The following is a 20812-nucleotide window of genomic DNA, read 5'->3' on the forward strand; positions in this document are numbered from 1 at the left end:
GCTCAACTCCCCGTCAACGTACTCCACGTCTCCTTCTCTGTCTCTTACTCTCTCACTTTCAACCCTTTCTCCCTCACTCTCTAGCTGTATCTCCTCTCTCCTCCTCTATCGCCACTCCTTCCCCCCCCCCCCCTCTCTCTCCCATTCTCACTCTCCCTGCCACTGTGGTTCTGACACTGGCAACACAGGACAGCAGGCAGGGCTAGCTAAATGAGAACCAGACCCCCTTTTTTACCCTACTATTGGCCGCCTTACTCATGATGGGCGTTTTTTTCTCATGTGAGTGTGTATGTGTGTGTGTGTGTGTGAGTGTGTGTTTTACCAAAAAGAAGAAGGGGGAAGAAAAAAAAAACAAAAACACTCTCCAAAAATAGATTAGGGATCGCGTGCCAGTGGGTTTTGAAGACTTTTTTTTTCGTTCCTCCTAGTCACGCAAGTAGCCTGGCAAGACCTTGAAGAGTAAGCAGAAGAAGAAGAAGAAGAAGGGAAAAAAAACACAACAGAGCGAAGACACAGAGGAGGAGAAGGAAGAGGAGGTGGACGAGGGGGCAGGGGAACAGAAGCCCCTCTGGAGACGTTTCGGTAAAGGATGAGGCTGAAGCCTCACCCAGGAGTCCTGCTGCCCTGGGCCCTGTTTGTGTGTGTGTGTGTGTGTGTGGTGTGTGTGTGTGTGTGTGTGTGTGTGTGTGTGTGTGTGTGTGTGTGTGTGTGTGTGTGTGTGTGTGCGCGCGCGCGCGCGTTTGTGCGGTGCTTGCCGTGAGAGTTGCAGGTACGGGAGGCTTACAGTGTAATCCATGCTGCAGTGGAAAGCAGCCGCTTCGGTTCAGGCCTCATTTGAAATGGATAGTGGGGCCTTCTCTCTCAGCTGATTCCCCCACCAAAGTGCCTGCAGACAAGCTCAGCAGCCGTTTACACACACACACACACACACACACACACACACACATTGCACACTGCTTCCCTTCCTCAGAAATGCTATTACTGAATACGCCCAGGAGACCCCAATCTGTTGGAGGGTCTGCTGGTGCTGCACATCTAGCTCAGAAGTCTCACTTCCTATTGATACACAGTCACTCACTCTGCTTGGCTTGTTAATCGTTACTGTTGGCCTCTTAGGGATGATGAGGGCTATCATGGCGTAGGCCCGCCCAACTCGGTGGATGTCATTATAAAAAGGGTGCCTTTTTAAACTTGAGATACTACAAAGGCCGGGCGGCGTGGCCCTCTCGACCGCACACTTATGGTAAAGCCATTATATTCACCAGTCGTTTTAGTCATTATAATTTCAAGGCTGTACCAGTCTCCTGCAGTCAAGATGCATGAAAGCGTCCTGGAAGGACTGAGTGAAAGGTTACTTTCTCTGCTACCTTTATTATGACAAGCCACGAAAAAAAAAGTCTTAAAACTCTTAAGCCGATAAAATAATTGACCGACTGCACGGGCGTGTGTGTTGGGTTTTCCAGCATGTCGTCATCAGTGGAAAGTCTGAACTTAGACACAGAATAGCCCTTCATTTTTTTTTTTTGTGCTCACATTGTCCAGAATATTGGAGCAAAAATGAGAAATCTGTTTCTGCTCGAGTGAATGAGCTCCATCTTGCATCAAAAGCCAATAAACAAGCGCTACAAACAAACTCTGATTTTATGGTGCTTGGTATTGCACAGAGACTCGGGGAGCTGAATGGAAAGAATTTAGGAGCGATTGTTCTCCCGATGATAGTGTTTAACAAACACTGCATGGTCTATAACAAAAAGCAGAGCAGCGTTCCCTAGCACCTTCGCGTCCTTATGAAAATGTCAAAGTTAATCCCATGTGCTCATTAATATTCAATAGCCTAATGCTACCTGATTGGAAAAAGTGTAAAAGCTCTCATCAAGTGCATCCATTAAATCCCATGCTTTTTCAGGAAGGCTAAAGAAGGAAGCAGTATCTTAAACTGAGCAGAGGTCTCAGAGGACCGTAGCCCGGGGCCACTAGGGTGAAGGCAGTGGCTCGTTCACAAACAAAGGAGCCACTGTGGGGGGATATGGCCGTGGCATATGCACAGTGTAGGGGCTGGCTGTCTATGTGAACGATGGTTTCCACGACCACCCCTCCCCCCCCCCCCCAACACACACCCTGCCCCCCACTGACATAAAAATGATATGTTCCGTCCGGGCCTGACCGCGGGCCTCCTTAATTTGAACTGTGTGTGATGTGATGACTTGGCTCCTGACGAATGATTCATCTTATAGCATCATGGTTACCCCTAAACTGATCTCTGGGGGTTGGTGGAGTCTAACAAAAGAGGCTGAACATACTGTTCTTTATATTAGGTTTTTTTTTTTTTGGGGGGGGGGGGGGCTAGTGCAAGGCTCCAGTTAGGTCTCTCAACACATACACTCATACGTAATGGTTTTAGGTAGGTCTCTCAACACACACACACACACACACACACACACACATAGACTCATGCTTTCAGTATATGACGCAATCACACTCAACAACATCTGAAAAATGGTTTAGTGTTAATCTGCATCACCTTACCAGGGGAACTCCTCAGGTCCGGGTTGCTCTATCTTAAGCTCTCAACCACACTGGATTAACACACAGTGCCAGTTGGACACCTGATCTGCTCTGGTTTCTGGTCCCCTGTAGTCTGACATCACATTTTCTTCTCCAGCACTGTGTTGCCTGCCTGCACTGATGACGCAATGCAAACCAGCAAAAACAGGCCGACCAAATCAAGGCCCTCTCCTCAACTGACCCTATGTTCTGGGGCATGTTATTGTACAAAATAATAACTGCATGAATAATCTGCACACATAAAAAAAACACTGATATGTGCATAGATTAGAAAAAAGACAGGGAAATGAGAGAGCTATAGAGTTTTTAAACACTGACTTATAAGGATTCATCATGGACACTGATAGTGATTACATGTGACCATGGGACTGATGTGTTGATAACTTTCTGAGGGTTTTGCATAAGCATGGAACCCAATCAGGTAGGAGTGCACTGTTGATTTTGGAAGTCTTTTGACTTCATTTAATGCCAGCCTGTACAGAACAGCATCTGCAGTCTCGCTCACTCGCCTCCACCACTTCAAGCAAAGCGTGACCAATTTCTGGTTTTCTACCAAAGTCGGAGCCAAGACACAATGTACATTAACCTAAGGAGTACAGGGAACTGGTAGCAAATATAATCGGGCGTGGAGCCACGCCACACTATTTCCATAACCTTTTATGATAAAGACTATGGTCGGCGTCTTCAGGATGAGATTAAAAGCTTTACATTTGGGGTCTGTTCTGCACATGGCACTGATTTAAACAAATAAAGCATGTGAGAGCAAGTCTAGGGAGACGAGGGAATATTTTATGCAAAGCAGCAGGGTGTTGACAATACATCATTTTTATTTGATTCACTCTTCTATTCTGTTGTTTTCCATATACACATCCTATAGTCAGTGTGTAAACACACAAAGGCTCAGTAGGAGACATGCCAGCTCTATGTCTTGACCAAGAAGCAACTTCATTTGTTACATTGGTCCAGTCCCATTTCAACCCTGTGTTTAACCATGGTGTTTATAATGGTTTCTTAGCAGGTATTACCATATATAGCTCTATTTCAGGTTCATTGGGTTTAATAATTGATTTAGACTGTTTGTCTGACTGATGATAAGCATTCTATGGAATTAATCTTTGGAGAAGTGCTACCAGCTAGTCACGGTAAGTTGTTTGATTTCAACAGACCTCGGCATATAATCCTCTCAGTAGACACTTTTGTTTGACATTCAAAAGCCACAAGGACTTGAATAGCTTCACGTCTTTGTCTCTCCTGGCAAATTGTAGATCTACTTCATAGCTGGAAGACCGTTGCCTCAGGTGTTCTCTCTCTCTTTTTATCCCCACCCCCGTCTGCGCTGCACTTGGCCAGCATTTAGAACGCTCCAGTAAGCAGAAGCCAGCGCCTACTCCTGCTTTCCCCCGTGCGCAAAGGGTTAGGGCTGATTTAGGACAATGTTGTTTGAACGGGCTGAAGTAATTAAAAGTTCCAGGGTTCCACAGCTGAAGCTGAGTATCCCCAGCGTCGTATATTTGCCCCAAAAGGAAGGACAGTTTGGAAGACTCACTTCCCCATGCCCCTCAACTACAGTGCGTAGGACGGCTTCGGACAATTTTTTCCCCCTAAGCTGCTGTGAGAGTGTGCGAATACCCCAACCCTTGTCAAACGCAGTATATCATTATCTAAACTGGAATCCTCAGGTTACCGCCACTGTTGCCGCTAGCGTGATAAAAAATATATCTACAGTGCAGTGTGCATGGAGACATAGATTTAGCCAAAATGACTGTCGTGCCTTTATTTCTGTCACAAACAATAAATTCTACGTCTATATTTGACCCATCTTTTTTTTCAGCTGGTGCATCTGGAATCCATTTGGACTTCAGTTAGTGGATAGGGCTCTAGCCGCTGACACTCTGCTGCTTCCCAGGCTTAGCTACCATTCCTTTCTTTATGAGCTCTCCGAAAGTTCAGACGTTTTCTTTCTCTCCCCTCTTTTTTTCGTAAACGAGGAGACTTCAGACTGGATGCAGCACAGGTCTGTCTTGGCTTAAAGTCAAAGGCAAAATCTTAATGTAATTTAATTCAAAGCGAAACAGGTGGGCACACAGCAGTGAATTAGTCCCCAACCAAACGGTTTGGTATGGAGAGAAGGGTTATTCCACCCCAGAAAATTGCTAGGATTTTAAGTCTGAGAATCAGTTGTTGCCTGTAAATATTTTCTTATAAGAGACTGCGTTGTCAGACATATTACAGACATATCATCATGGGGTGGTTGGAATTTGAGACTACAGGGGTTGGGTCATGCAGGGGTTACACTTCCTGACCTGGTTGTATTTGTCGATGCTTTGTTGTCTGAAAGTTATTGGTTCAAGGAGGCTGAGACAGTATAATTACAAATATGTTTTAATTAGGCACTTGAACAAATAAAACAACTTTTTTTCCTCCACTGGGGTATTGTGGAGTTCAGTCAGGGAATAGGTTCCAATTAAAAATGAAACAAGGAAATAAAAAGAAAGACAAGGCATGAGTGAATGAACATTTCTGTCTAAGGTACCAACTACTGCTACATTTGTTGTATTAAAAAACTGTACCAGAATAACACAGAGAGAGAGGGAGAGAGAGAGAGAGAGAGAGAGAGAAAGCCCAGTCTAAAACACATTTCACAGTTACTGTTTTTTGTTTGTTTTCATTACGGGAAACAGGTGAATTTTAAATCAATTCAGCATTTTGCTGGAACAGATGAAAGCTCTCCTACATAGAAAAGAGGACATGTAGACAATAGCAGTCTTTCTTTGAATGCAGTTTTGACCTTCGGCAAATTATTTCTGTTTTTCCTTTTTTTTTTCTTTGAGGCATTTACCACTACTTTTTATTTCACCTTGCTTGTTAACAATTAAACAGCTGCCAGTACAAAACTCTTTTGTAACTCATTTCCAGAAGAAATATAAGACGATTATATTTCCAGATTCCGTACATGGCAGAAAGCCTTTGTAGCAATAAATACAACTGTACACATGGGGTCCTTGACTGACGTTTCCAGAAACTTCCCAAAATGAACTTCTCTGTTCTTTCTGGCATCAACGATATACAGATTATAGTGGAAATAAACATATAGCCAAAATGTTTCCATAGTGACAGTGAGATCTGATTATACAACCTAAGGCATTTCAATGGTATAACATGACTTATGATAAGATATGGCCTAAGAAGGAACTGAATTAAACATTTAGCTTAAATGGCACAGGCTTTGAATTCACTCAAGGGCAATCTATGGCACCACATTTATGTTAAGGCAATAAATCCAACAAACTAAAAAGGCCTGGCCTACTGTAGGAAGAAAAAGAAAAGGGCATCATTTTATAAAATTACACTGGGAAACTAAGATGCAATCCTTTGTTAATGGCTTAATTTTTCACAGAGTACTCGGCCACCTTCATAACATTGCTAAATATGCACTGCTGGCTTGTGCACAGTTCTACCCGCTTCAGCGCTTTCTCCCCCTAAATAGATAAAACGATTTCTTCCAAGCATCTGCAAATCTTCAACTTGGTGTTTTCTGTGTACAAAGAGCGAGTTGGATATCGATTGCATGGATCAGGCCACAGTTCAAAACCAGAGCTGTCATTTCCAATTTTTGCTTTCCTAATATTAATGTGGTGTTTTGTTTGGTACTATGAGCGATTATGTGCTAATAGGCTGTTATGCACACTGTGTATGATGGGGCGGTGAGTTTAAAGTCTTTCAATCATAATGTAGCTGCCATTAGCTGTAAAAGTAAAGACCCTAAAAGCGATGTAGTTAAATTATGAAAGTCTGGACATACTTTTCCCCTCAAATAGCTCTCTCTCTCTCTCTCTCTCTCTCTCGCGCTTTCTCTACTTCTCTCTTTCTCTAGCATGATAAGCCTGCATTCATACTTCCGCCAATACAGTTCTGAAACGAACCAAAACCTACCCATCTCCATTTGTTGGTTTTATTCTTTAAACGTGATCTGACAAGAAAGTGTAATTTTAGGTGTTTAGATATCTGGTCAACTGAGGGTACCAGTTTTTTTTTCTTTTAATGAGTCACCCAATCAAGAGTGAAAGTAAAAGGGAAGCAGCATGTCACCAAGGTTACGAAAAAAACTGTACAAACAAACAATACTACAAAATGCAGCTTACATGTTCTTCCAGCAAATACATCTCTCTAGTGGTAAAAATATTTACAAGAGAGACACAAACCAAATTCCCCCAAATGTATGAAATAAAAGTTAAGAGCTTCATCTTTCCATGAACATATTAGAAAACATTAGTGAATTAATATTTAATTCTGTGGGCTAACACAAAACATACAGTACAAAGATTACAGTCACAAATGTACAGATATACAAATATAATCAGAGGCTATAACAACCTTTTGACAAGAGGAATGTCATTTTTCTAGTCAAAAAAACAAAAACAAAAACAAATCAGTACAAAAATATATAATACAAAAAAAGTGTTCATGTAAAAAATTGACATCAATGCTTGCTCCTCTATTTCAATGTGCAAACAAAAGGCATGTCTATTGAAAGTTTATAGGAACGGAGTCCATAGTCCTCTATCCAAATATATATCCATATTGGACACCTTGCCCTTCAACTCTCTGGCCAGCCAGTGAGGCAACAACATAGTCAGACACCAGCTATGGCATCCACATTGGGCACTGAGTTGCAGCTCAAAGTTGGGCTCGGTCAGCGTTACTGCTCCTATAGGGGTATAGGTCCTTAGGAGAGAGAGGAGGCTCCAAAGAGTCTAGATCCTCAGCTCAGCCTCCTCACTGTGCTCCAGAGAGTGCTCTGTGGTGCTGATGAGGGAGGCCGGGGGCCCCTGTGTGACCCCGAAGGGCGATATGGCTGGGGAGCGAGCAGCAAGGGGGGACAGGGACGGGGAGAAGCTGGGCGACATGGCAACTGACGAGATGGACCCGTCGTTGCTGAGGGGTGACCGGCGTAGGGAGGCTAGCTGAGGGAAAGTCCGGCCCACCGCGGGCTTTGGGGGCACTGTTTTAGCCCCCGGATGGGCCACGTTGGTGATGAGTGGCGGAGGGTCGATCCTGGGTTTGGGGTCAGGCTTGGCCTTCGGCTGGAAGGGCCTCCGCGGGTTAGGAGGAGCGCTCTCATCTTTGAGTCGAGCGATCTCGGTGAAGACGTTGGCTAGAGGCTGGAACTGGGGGCACCAGTTCAGGAGGTAGTCCCAATTGTAGCTGCCCCTCAGCTCCTCATCGCTAGCCACAATGGCCGTGAGGGAGCCGTCCACGGCGGGCTTCCCATCCTCTGGAAAAGCATAGTCTTTGGGGTGGGAGATGCTGAGCCCCCGTCCCACTCCCAAGTAACCGCCACCCTCATCTCGGTACACGGGGAGCTGGCCAGACAAAAGGGTCCCGCTCAAGCTTCCCAGCTTTTTCCCTTTGAACCACTGGTTGGCGTCCATCCCTGGTTCACAGGAGATGTCAGAGAGCTGATCTGCGTCCTGCTGGATGCCAGAGTCAGGCCCACGAGCGGATATGTGCTCCTGCATGGAGGAGGAGATGCTGGAGACTCGCGGGTACTCGTTGATCATCCGGATCTCGTCATCCTCGGCTGCCTCTGCTTCGGCAGAGCCACGTCCACTGGAGTGAGAGGGGTCCAGAGATCCGCCCCTTGTGTAGGGACCCCCTCCGGTTCCTGGGTCCACCCGGGTCTCCGGTGCATAACCAGGCAGTGTCTGGTGATATATACGGTCATTTCTGTCGACTTTGGTTTCGTCGAGCTTCTGCAATACAGTGCCCGAAGAAGATATCCTTTCGCGTTCCTCTCTCTCCTTCTGCCGTCTGGACCGGAACAAGAATAATGCCACGGCTATTACAATCAAGATGATGACCATAGCCAGGGAAACGGCTATGATGCTAATGAGCAGCATGTTTACATCTGTGGCCAGGCCAAAAGCTGTGTGTGTGACATCGATGGTTAGCCTGGCAGTGGTCACCCGCGACGTTTCCAAGGGGCTGTGGGCTATGACGTCCAGGGTCATCTGACGAGTTTCCCTCTTGGAGCGGCTCACGTGTCTGCTGTAACTGTCCATTTTCAGTGATATCACCCCTGTGGACGTGTTAACCTCAAAGTAGGGAGAGTTGTCGGCAAGAGAGTACAGAACAATACCATCGACACCGCTGTCTTCGTCTTTTGCATGAACCTGACCGATGCTCTGTCCTTTCCTGGCTCCCTCAGGCACATGAAATGCGAGATCTGACGTGGTGAAAACAGGATCATACTCATCTTCACCGGTCACATATACTTGGACTGTGACTGAGGCTGAGTAGTTGCCCGCATCCATTGCTATGGCCACAAAGCTGAAAGAGTTCACTTTTTCAAAATCAAACGTGAAACGGGCCCTTATTTCTCCAGAGGTCTGGTTGACTAAAAATGAGTCTTTACCATCACCTGATTTGTCCATCATGAAATATTTCAACTGGCCAAACATTCCATTATCATGGTCAATAGCATGAAGCATGGTGACCAAAGCATTCTGTGGTTGGTTTTCACGAATGCTTGCTGTCAGCTTCTTTAAGGGGAAATAGGGCTTGTTATTGTTGATGTCCTTGACTTCCACAATGACAGGAGCCAGGGCAAAGTGACCCCGACCGTCTGAGGCCTGGACAATGAGCATATGGGATGACTGCCTCTCGCTGTCCAGGGAGCGCTTCAGACGCAACGCCCCTGTCCGCTTGTCCAAAGAGAAGAGGGCCGTGTCATCTCCAGAGCTGATCACATAGTTGACCTCACCACTGGGGTTGGAGTCTGGGTCAACGGCAGACAAACGCAAGACCTCAGTCCCGGCTGCGGCATTCTCACTGAGGACCACGCTGTATTCAGCTCGACTGAAGGCCGGGGGGTTATCGTTAGCATCTGTGACCGTGACCAGGACGGGCACGCTGGAGCTGCGCTGGGGGATGCCGCGGTCCGAAGCCACGATGGTGAGGTTGTAGCTGGGCAAAGCTTCGAAGTCTAGCCGATCGGCCAACACAAGTGAGCCGACTGTCTGGAAACCCCGGCCCTCGAGGAAGCGGACGCTGCTCTCAATCTGAAAGGCATTTCCGGTATTCCCGCTGGCAATGGCAAAGTCAAATCCGCAGTTTTCCCGGGACATATCCCCATCCACAGCCTCTAAGTTCAGGAGGGTGGCCCCAGGGAGTTCGTCCTCAGACACTGTGGTTCTGTACTCAGACTGCTGGAACATGGGAGCGTTGTCGTTGACGTCAGACACACGGACTTGGACGGTGGTGAAGGCACTCAGAGGTGGGCTGCCTCCATCCTGAGCCTCAATCACAACAAGGATGGATGGACGCTCAGAGTGGAACTCCGCTCTCTGGTTGATGAACAGTGTACCTGCCAAAGCACAAAAATGTGATTAAACTCATTGCAGTTTAATAGGCTACTGCATTCTTATACTGTATTCATATTCAAGAGAGTACAAAACCCATAGAGTTAATAGAGTTGGTGTACCATTGTTAGGATCAATGTAGAAAATGTCTCTTGTTGATGACATCACTCTGTAAGAGATCTTTCCATTCTCTCCAGTGTCTTTGTCTGTGGCAGTCACTGTGATGACAGCACTTCCAGTTGGAGAATGTTCTGGTAATGTCACCTACAATGTAAGATATTGACAGAAACCCTGAAATGTTTTGTTTCTCTGACTCGAGACTAATTCAAATTAAATTTTAAAAAAAATTCCTGACTGTAAGAAATGCAAATCTCACATGACTTGTGATCAATCATCTGTTATTAGTAAAGCATTTGATCCAAATTTAACACGCTCAGTCCATTTCTGTACCTGGTAGAGGTCTTGAGTAAATGTGGGGGCATTGTCATTCACATCTTCCACCAGGATTGTAAGGTTTGCCTCACTGTAATGCTGGGAGTCTGAGGAGCGAATGGTCAACGTGTACCAGGTCCTTTCCTCAAAGTCTAGGGGAGCTGTCAGAGACACCCCACCCCCATATCGGTGTATCCCAAACTTCCCCTGTGCGTAGGAATCAAGGTGCAGGGAATATGAAAGGGCCGGGCCAGAATCCACATCATTCCCTGTTACCTGGGTAATCACCGTGCCAATCATTGTGTCTGTTTGGGAAAATAAGATAAGAACAAAAAAGAAATTCAAATATTTCTAGCAGCTGGAGATCAATTGACATTAAAATATATGTTGCACATAATGTCAGTGTAACACTAGCTTTACCTCTATGATCACAGTATTTTGTATGAAAACCATGAGCACATTTTGATGTTAGCGAGCCTTTGGATATGCAATAGCTTTGCAGCATTACACAGGAAATGAGCTGTGAAGAACTTGGCAAAAACAGAGGCTCCTAATTGAGTCAACCTGAGACAATGTGTTCCAGAGAGTGAGAGAGAGAGAGAGAAACAAAGAGTGAGAGAAAGAGAGACAGAATGAGCACGCAGCTCTTTGATTACGTCAGTGTGGTTCAGATCACTCACTTTCTGGCACCCGCACCTCACGAGGTATGGGGATCGTGGGGCTGTTGTCGTTCAGGTCCACAACGATGACAGTGAGGGTGGCCGAGCCAGCCAGCCTGGGGGTTCCACGGTCAGTTGCTGTGACAACAAGTCTGGGGGGAGGAGGGGGGGAGTGGTGTTAGGGTAACACATGTAAGAGAGCCTCATCTCATGCTTTTGCTCAGGCATTACGATGTGTTATCTGGTAATTACATCATCGCCTCATTTCAGGATGGTCCAAGAAGAGATGTATTATTAAATTCAGCTTTGGAACAGGTTTGTGAATGAATCATGATGCTGTCTTGGAAACAGTGGACAAACAAGCCAACAGAGATACTATAGACTGTTGAAAAGTTAGGTATGTCAAAATGGACGCTATATGACAAAATCAATAAAGAAAGTCTTACTTTGTCTGTGTCCAGATTTCTCTGTCCATGATAGCAGCTGTTGTGATGCTGCCGGTCAAAGGGTCGATCTTGAAAAGCCCACTCATGGATGACGACCTTATGGAGTAGGTCACCTGACCGTTCTGACCCTGATCGAGGTCATCTGCCATTACCTGAGGAAATTACCAGGGAAATTGCAAATGAAAATAAAGCCAGATTTGCAACAGCTGTTCCAGCGTAACGTGAACCAGTGAGCAATATTACACTTGGAACTTCTGGTTTCAAGAGAGGGGGGATACTGCATGGTTTGGCTACATGGCAGAGCTTAGCCAGTGTTTTCAACTGGGACAATGAAAACATCGACATAACAAGGTGAAACCACTTCTCAGCGGCAGTGAAAATTTCCAGATCTGCTTAGTTTGAGGCAGAGTGTGTTTTCATGGTACAACTTCACACATTCACAAAAGCCAACCATAACAGTGAAGCCAGGGGAAACCCGTTACTGCACCTGGATGATAGGGTGATCATAGCCCTGTGCCTCCCTGACATATGCCACATAGTTCTGCAGCTGGAAACGTGGCAGATTGTCATTGACGTCCTGAAGGATCAGGTTGACAGCCATGAAGGAGCTGGAGGATGCAGTCTCGGCTTTCACCACAAGACGGATCCTGGGCGTCTCCTCAAAGTCAAGACCCACAGAGTTCTGAACCCAAATTTCACCTAGACATCATAACAAAGAACCCAGGCAATTACTTGGTTTGTTAGCCATGATTAGTGTGAAGGTGTCATTCACAGAGTGCTATTGCATTAACTCACCACTAGTGGCACTAATTCCAAAGGACTGAAGCTTGTTGCCACTGAAGATGCTGTAACTGATGCCATTGCGAGAGCCATCAGGATACTGAGCTTGAGTCTGCACAACAACAGTACCTGACAACAGACAAAACTCAGTGTGTTACGTTTTGCACAGACACCTACACATTTTCCATTTCAAAATTCCAGAAGACAATTTTTGCTTATCCAGATCTGGAAAATACTAAACTCAAATTCCATACTTTTCTATACTTTTCCATACTGCTCAAGAACCCTGTTTACTGCTGTAACAATCTAACGTACTTGCTTGAACTCACAGAAGGGTCCCAGGAAGTAATATCCATGGATACACTGAATGCAATACTAACAACACTACTTCATGTTGAAAAACACATGCACACAAAACACTTATCATACTTGAGATAGCACACTGTAAACAGTCCTCTAGAGATATCTAGTAAACACGCTAAATAGTTTGTAATGAAATCCAAACACACCTTGGGCTGCGTTCTCCTGAAGGCTCACGTCGCGGGTGTTCCGTGAGAAGCGGATTCCCCGGTACGGCTGCTCCCGCACGTACACCACCACCACTCCAAATGACGACTGGGCTGGGCTCCCCTGGTCCATGGCCTCTACGATCAGCGTCCGCTGACTCTGCGTCAGCCCCTGCAGGTTCTCCGTGGCCTGGATGGCCCCCGTGAGCGAGTTGATGGCGAAGCCCCTCACGGGGGTGGCGAAGCGGTAAAACACGGACCCGTTGGCCCCGAAGTCCTTGTCCTCGGCCCGCATGGTGGCCAGGGTGCGGTGGCCCTGTGCCTGTGCACTGGAGATGTTGATGACAAGCGGGTCCTGCACGAAGAAAGGCGAATTGTCGTTGACGTCCAGCAGGTGCACGGCCACCTGGGCGGTGGAGTTGCGCGGGGCGGCCGGAGCGGAGTCCACCGCCCACACCTGGAAGGTGTACGAGACCTTCTTCTCCCGGTCTAAAGGCGCGGCCGTGAAGATGCGCCCTGACTGCTCGTCCACCAAGAACATGCCCTCGGCCTCCTTGCTGAGGTAGTACAGGACCTGGCCGTTGGGGCCCTCGTCAGCATCTGTGGCGGTTACTTCCAGCACTGGTGAGCTCTCGGGAGTGTCCTCAGAGACATCAATGGTGTAGCTACTGCTCTGGAAGAGCGGGCTGTTGTCGTTGATATCCAGGACGGCGACCTCTACTATTGTGCTAGCGCTGCGAGGTGGGGTGCCCTGGTCTATGGCCATGATGGTCAGCGCATACTTAGCCTTCTTCTCCCGGTCTAACGGTCTGGAAGTGGACAACACTCCTGTACCTCTCTCCAGACGGAAGTCACCCATGAGGTCACCCTCTGAAAAGAAAAGAAGGTGAAGGCATGACAACACATCATAGTAAACAGAGTGGATAGTACTCACCTAGATAAAACATCAGCGTTAAGGAAAGTAACTTAGTTGGAAAGCGGTGGAAAAAGTATCAAACTATAAAATCTACCTAACGCAAAACAGGCACGAGTAAAGTCTGTTTGGATAAAAGCATTGTGTACCTGGCAGCATGAAAGAGTACTGAAAGAGTTTTCTCACCTGTGATTTTATATGTGATCTCCCCGCTGTCTCCTGTGTCTTGGTCAGTGGCCCTCAGTGTGAACAGTACTACAGACTCCTGGTTCTCAGGCACATCCAGACTGTAGTACACTCTGCCAAACACTGGGCTGTTGTCGTTCTCGTCCAAGACTGTGATCTTCACTGTTGCTTTGGCAAAATTTGGCGGGAGTCCGCCGTCCTTGGCGTACACTGTCGAGAGAAATTTTACCGGCTCATTGTTAACATTGCTTCTATTGAGCAGGGGAACAGCGTAAAAATCTCAAATCCACTTAGTGGAAAAAGAATTATGATCTGAAAATACATAAAAACTGAAAATGATGGAAAGAACCTGTACCAGTCATAACATTCATACATTAGCCGAGTGGATACTATCTTGACAGGTTTTCAGTGACGGAGCCAAACGCCTGTTTTCTTTCCACTGTACTGCAAATCTGTTACTGCAGCCTGGGGGGAAATGCTGTACCTGTCACAGTGTAGAGCTCCTGGGTCTCTCTGTCCAGGGCTTTGCTGGTGGTGATGATGCCGGTCGTTGGGTGGATACTAAAGCCGTCCTCGCCGGAGATTCCGTAGGTCACCAGGCCGTTCGTCCCTGAGGAGAGAGAGAAATGCAGACAGAGACAACCACCAATTACTGGAAGTCACACTTCCCAAATTAACTCCATGTGCACTGGGAGAAAGGGGAAAAAAGAAAAGTTGTGCTCGTGACGCACGGCCATGTGCAAAAAAGGGGCAATTGAGTTTTCTCACGAAATGAGTAAACATAGCAGCATGCCTTGTTTTTTTTCCTTTATGCTCCTCAGGTTGTTTTTTTTTCCCTTGTTTTTTTTTAATTTGTTTGTAGTTTATTTTGCTGTCTAAGCAGTTGGCCACAATCATTCTCCCCCTGGTACCTAGATGCCAGATAGCGTGCTAACCCCGAACGAGTCTGGCACAGACACCTGTTTACTTCATTAATTGCTCCTGGAGAGACAGAGAGAGAGAGAGACAGAGAAAGAGAGAGAAGGGCAGAGCGAGGCTGGGAGAGAAAGAGTTAGAGGGAGTGAGTTTATAATCCTTCTCTTTTATATGCTCCTGACTAAGTCCAGGAGAATGTGCTTCTTCCCCCTCCTCCACCAGCCCCAAAGTGTTACTGACAATTAAAACCAACTGGTGATGTGCAAAGTGCCAACAAAACACACACACACACTCTAGGTGGAGGTAGGGGGGTTTGTTTGCATACTAGCAGAAAGCCAACACTTCAGAGGCATTTGTTTTAATCACTTTTGTGATCTACATAGAATCGCAATAATCCCCAAAAATGAAACCTGTGTGAAATGATTTAGTTGAATTTGGGAACATGATTCACAACCCACCTTGGTCTAGATCAGAAGCTGAGACCACCAGCACTGAGAACCCTGCAGGCTGGTTCTCGGTGACGAAGGCTTCGTACTGGCTTTCCTCGAACCAGGGTACCTCGTCGTTCACGTCAATGACCTGCACCGACAGCACCTGCGTAGTGGAGTGCTGGGGCATCCCATGGTCCTCAGCGATGACGGTCAGATTGTAAAGGTCCTGTTCTTCTCTGTCAAGGGGCTTGAGGATGGACAAAGAACCTGGAGAGTCAGGAGAAAGGATTTTGACAGATGAAGTATTCGTTAGCAGAAAACTTGGTTCTCTTGCACTTTGAGCTGTTGTTTCTGTTGGAGAGTGTGTGAGACGCTAACGAGGCCTGCCGCACGCTTGCCAAATGCAGAGGCACGCTGTTAAGTAAGCCCGCCGTTTGGAGGGACCACAGTCGACGCTCGCATGCAATGCGTGCGGAGCGATTCAGGGGGTTAATGGCCTTAACGAGCAAGCCCCCGCCACGTTTCTGTGGCAACGGGAATGAGGTGCGAAAACGCAGGGCGGGAGCAACTTGTCGTGGGAGAGGCTGATCAGAGTTAAGACCTCTCCTTTTTCCTCTCTCTCGTTTTTTGTTTATGACTCGGCCCTACCTGCCCACTGTGCCGCTGGCTGACGCCACCACCGACCCCAACATCACCCTCCCACACACACACACCACCACTGACCACCACCCCCACCCCACTCCAACCAACGCCGCCTCTGTTGCAGCTAACTATCTGGCTGCAGTTTATGAGTTTTTTCCACAGAGACACAGCCTTAGGGGGGGTCAGGGAGGAGAAAGGGTAAACACGCTCTCTAGACACGCAACACAATCCAGTCTGCCGTGCCCCGACGAAATTAAAGGCAACCTCGGCACGTCATTAACCCCTACCTAACTGAGTAGTGGGGGGGGGGCTTTGCATTGATTCAATTTCGATTTCATGCTTTGGACTGAGCCGCATCCGACGGAGGGTGGGTGTAAGGGAGGGAGAGGCTGCTGCAGCCGCTGCAGGCTGTTTTCGGCTCTGTTTAAAGTCTCGCTTTTTCCCCTCCCTCTCTTGTGTGTGTTGTCTTTTCGTTCGTTTTCTATCTGCCGAGTGCTGAGATAACTTGCCCCTGAGCCTCTAATCTGGTAAGAATTACAGGCTCAAATGTTTTCAGCCAGTTTGACTCCCCAGCAATCCTGCCCATAAGCCGAGCTTGTGATAAGACACAGTGTGTAGGGAAAAAGGAATGAAGATGTTTGCTGCTCCTCGACCTCGTTGGCTCCGCATAAGTCGGGAGCACTGAGAGACACGCTAGCTTCAGGTGAACTGAAATTACACAGATTTCCGAAAACAAATGTAAAACCCTTGAGGCTCTGTCGAGGAACAAATAAAAGTTTTCTGACTTTCTGCCTAATTTCATGATGGGCAATGTAAAAAGAAAAAATGAGAAACATAAAAGGAAAAAACAAAAAAGGGGTCAAAACAACTTCCTCATCTGGCAAATGCCGGAACGGGAGCACACCAGGTGCTCGGAGGATGGGCTGTGTCATTATTTTAACAAATGACCAACACAGCTGAGGGCACTTCAAGGAGAGCATGTTCTGTGGTCTGTGCACGTTTTACATGCATGACAGATTTTCCCTTTTTTCAGACCACTTTCATCCTTCTTTGTGTCCTGAGGGACAGTTGGACAGGGAGTGGTATTTCCTGACTAAAACCTGGAGGCAGGGCTGTGGGATAAAGGGGGCAGGGAGGAGGAGGAGGAGGGGGGGCTGCTAAAGCGTGTCTTAGGCACCACAACCAAGTCCCTGTGGATCCAAACAGCTCATGTTGGTGTTAGTGCAGACCTTCCCTCGCAGCCCCGACTGCAGTTTGCGGGCCACGTCTTAATAGCTACCAGCAGTCCGGCAGAGTGTGGGACACTTCGGTGTTATTTTTTTGTCGGCTCGATGTTTCATGGGAATGGATACACACAGAGACCTGATTGAGAGCATGTGAGCACAGCCCTTGGCAGGGAAAAGGGTCTGGCTGGAGGCAGGAGAAGAGAGAGAGAGAGAGAGAGAGAGAGAGAGAGAGAGAGAGAGAGAGAGAAAGAGAGAGAGGGACTGCTGTAAGTGAGAAAATGAGTGGTGTTCCGTGCGGAGTGTGAAGTGAGGGGATGAAAGACTCACCAGTGCTGGGGTTCAGGCTGAACTTTCCAGCCGAGTCTCCCGTCTGGATGCGGTAGGACACGCGTCCATTCTCACCCTGGTCAGCATCGCGCGCCATGACGTACAGCACCACGAACCCCACCGGCTGGTCCTCCATCACGCTGACCGCAGAGGGCGAGGCGAAGACCGGCGCGTTGTCGTTCTCGTCCGTGACAAAGAGGCGCGCTGTCACCGAGCCCAAGCGGCGCTGGCTGGCGTTCAGCGGCGAGTCGGTGGCCTGCACCACCAGCACCAGGGAGGAGGTGGTCTCGTGGTCCAGCGGCATGCCCAGGGAGAGCACCCCGGTGTTTGGGTCCAGGTCCAGGAGCCCTGGGTCTGCAGGCCACTGCTGCTGGATGGTGTAGTGCAGCTCGCTGTTAGGCCCGCTGCCATCTCCGTCCGAGGCCTGGAAGGTGTACACGGGCGTGCCAGGCTCCGTGCTTTCCGAGATGACAATGGTGACGGGGTCTTCAGGGAAGTGCGGGGCATGATCGTTGCTGTCCTGCACATCGATGTCCAGCAGAACCATGTGGCTACTTGGGAGGGCTGAGGAGAAGTCCACCACTTCAATGTGAATCGAATAGCGCGAGTCCCTCTCATAGTCCAGCTCCCGCGCCAAGTAGACGTCTCCTGTCAGTCGGTCTACCACAAACGTGCCGTCGCGGTCCGTTCCGCCGACCACCGTGTAGGTGACCTGACCAGTCTCAGGAAGTTCCTGGGCATCATGTGACCTGACCGAGCCAATGACGGAGCCCGGTTTGGCCCCTTCCGTGGAGGTGAGAGACACCGACCGGGAGTTGGCTTTGGCCTTGCCTTTGCTCGAGCTCAAGACCTGCAAAATGAGAACAGAGGTTTTCATACAATTCAGAAAGGAACAAGAGTTACCCTGGCAAGCGTTCTACTGTTCTTTTTACAAAGCCAAACCTCATAGATATGCTACGTTCCACTCAACAGTTCAAATGAATGCCTTAATATGCTCAAGTCACCACAGCCACTGGAAGCTTAGAAAATGAAAACATATTGTAGACCGCATTCCCTCGTTATGCTTCTTTTTTTCACCCCGGGATGAAAAACAAAACTTTTTAGCAGTTTTTACAGACTTCAACAACATGCCTGCTAGCGTTAATCAGATTTAATCAGATGAGGGCATCGTTGCCAGGAAAAATAATAAAGGATTAAAGTAAACATAATCAGAATAGGAAATAGTCAGAACATTCATATTAGGATACAGGGCACAGCTTTCAGAAAACACCCCCAGTTTTACAAAGACTTATGATGGGCCAATCAAGAGGACTTCAAAGCAAATGCGCCTCGGAGCCTAATATGGAAACACGCAACGAGCTCCCACTCCGTAGTTGACACGCTGTTTTAATAAAGCTCACCCCTATCCCAAACCAGTAATTGACTCACTGTGACGAGAGTTCCCTTATAGTGAAAACGAAGCACTGAAAAAAGGGCTTTGGACGGTGTCTGCATCAAACTTGGAGGTCCTTTTTATAGAAGAGAGCATTTCTTTCTTTCTTAAATAGGCCCTTTTTTCCCTTAGTGCATTGAATCCATTCAAAAATAACAACCTGTTTCATGTGAACTGTACCCACTGGCAAGCCTAGAGACAGTCAAAACCGACCTAGTGCAACTTAATATGACAATGGGTAATTAAATGCACATTAAACAGTCGATTGAAAACGCCGGGGAGGGTTCTCCAAATTAACATGAGGTCACTTCCTATGTGCTTGGACCCTGGTCTTGGAGGAAGCCTCAAATAAAATGATGACATCTTCAAGGGATGTGTCAACAGAGAGCGCCCAAAGTCGCTCCGCTTTAATCCAATTACATATCAATTTTGAACTCTCACTCTCTGCTTTAGAGGGAAAGCGAGCGGGCTTGGGGAGAGTAATGATTTAAAGACCTCTCCTCACCGGCTGCTTCTACTTTCCAGACCACAAAAGCTGGATTAAGATTTACGGCAAAAGGGGGTCCGGAGGATCAGGGTCTCGTTGCCGCACTACCACCGCTATTTATGAAATATTAACTTGATTACGTTTCACCAAGTCTTTTCGCGTGAGCCTGCCCTGATGTTCAAAGGAGGATGCTACCGTATTAGAAGTGCTGAAGTTATGGAGTTACGGCCTCCATCACCGGGCAGGTTACAGCTGGCTTCTATCAGAGCTCAGCTGGGAGTGCATCAGCCACACCAGCCCTGCAGGCGTTTCACACGCCACTCTCTCCTCCAAAGGGAGACTGGAGAGAAAAACCATCAGCTGAAGTTTCATAAAGCAGGATGCAAAAAAAAAAGCTGCATCTTTTCCCAGCACCTGCAATTACACGTCTAAAAATACCTTTTCTTCAATGGTGTTGTTTCTGGGTTAGAGACACACACAGAGAAAGTCAGACGGGAGCTGGAGACTGGGGCTGGATCCTGACAAAATGGTGCCGGGCAGCCAGATTAGTGCTACTCTGCAGCGTGCGAAGCTCGTCAAATAATCCCTGTCATCCTCAATAAACAGACGTGAAATAAACGAACGTTTCACATCCTGTGCAGGCGAATCGAGGACAGTGAACATCTAAACAGACTTGCGATGAGGTAATGAGAACGACTGGGCTGGAACCTCAGAAACTCACGGCAGATTCTCAAACCCCAATAGTCAAGTTCTGTCTTTTAATTAAGTAATTCCATTAAATGTGACTTATTCTGTTTGTAAAAGGGCAGTTTTCAGTAATGGTTATGACTACAAAGGTTCTTGACAGACAAACCCACCCACCACGAGAAGCCACTGACAGCATGACAGAGTAACGAACAAATCCAAACTCAAGGGGGAAAATCAGTGCTAGAGCAAAGAAAAAAAACTTTTCAACCTAGTATACAGTAGAAACAAAGCAAGACAAAACAAATGTGTTGAAGCACATCTGTAACGCTCATTTGCGGCGTCCTGCTTTCGTGTTCAGCTCTATCTGACTGACCTGGATGCGCAGGCCGCAGCTGGTGCTCTGGGGGGGCAGCCCCCGGTCTGTGGCGGTCAGGGTGAAGGTGTACTCGGCCCGGTCCGAGTGGCTGAGGGCCGAGGAGGAGCGCAGTTCGCCCGTGTTTGGGTTCAGTGAGAAGCGCTCCGCTCGGGGACCTGTGGTGACACAGAGGACGAGAGTGAGATATCCAACTTTACATCCGCACTCACTCGCTCATTTAGCATCTCATTAAACTGAGTCAGTTTGTCATTTAGTCAACGCATTCACTTTTTTTATTGGCTCTCTCATTCACTCACTCATTAATTCATTCATGCGGTCACCCACCTGACATTGAGTAGACAACAGTTCCATTCTCGCCTTCATCAGGGTCCTTGGCCTGTATAGTCCCTATTACCACTCCAGATGGTTGTCCCTCCATCACCTACATATGGCAACACAGGA

The 20812-nt window shown here is 47.5% G+C and overlaps 1 protein-coding gene across 1 annotated transcript in view; it reads right to left on the reverse strand.

The window, feature by feature from the left end:
• Positions 1 to 4960: 4960 nt before the first annotated feature.
• Positions 4961 to 20812, reverse strand: part of LOC121684423 (protocadherin-16-like) — a 107181-nt gene continuing 91329 nt past the window's right edge. Inside the window, exons 8-21 of the mRNA XM_042064464.1 lie at positions 20696 to 20792; positions 20369 to 20526; positions 17390 to 18239; positions 15222 to 15461; positions 14333 to 14458; positions 13849 to 14058; positions 12753 to 13619; positions 12259 to 12372; positions 11951 to 12162; positions 11464 to 11615; positions 11039 to 11169; positions 10377 to 10663; positions 10049 to 10190; positions 4961 to 9931 (exon numbers count right to left, since the gene is read on the reverse strand). Of these exons, the coding sequence (XP_041920398.1) occupies positions 7320 to 9931; positions 10049 to 10190; positions 10377 to 10663; positions 11039 to 11169; positions 11464 to 11615; positions 11951 to 12162; positions 12259 to 12372; positions 12753 to 13619; positions 13849 to 14058; positions 14333 to 14458; positions 15222 to 15461; positions 17390 to 18239; positions 20369 to 20526; positions 20696 to 20792 (6198 nt within the window). The 3' untranslated portion in view covers positions 4961 to 7319. The remainder of the gene's footprint in view (positions 9932 to 10048; positions 10191 to 10376; positions 10664 to 11038; positions 11170 to 11463; positions 11616 to 11950; positions 12163 to 12258; positions 12373 to 12752; positions 13620 to 13848; positions 14059 to 14332; positions 14459 to 15221; positions 15462 to 17389; positions 18240 to 20368; positions 20527 to 20695; positions 20793 to 20812) is intronic.

Source organism: Alosa sapidissima, chromosome 15, assembly GCF_018492685.1.
Source record: "Alosa sapidissima isolate fAloSap1 chromosome 15, fAloSap1.pri, whole genome shotgun sequence".
Classification (NCBI taxonomy): domain Eukaryota; kingdom Metazoa; phylum Chordata; class Actinopteri; order Clupeiformes; family Clupeidae; genus Alosa; species Alosa sapidissima.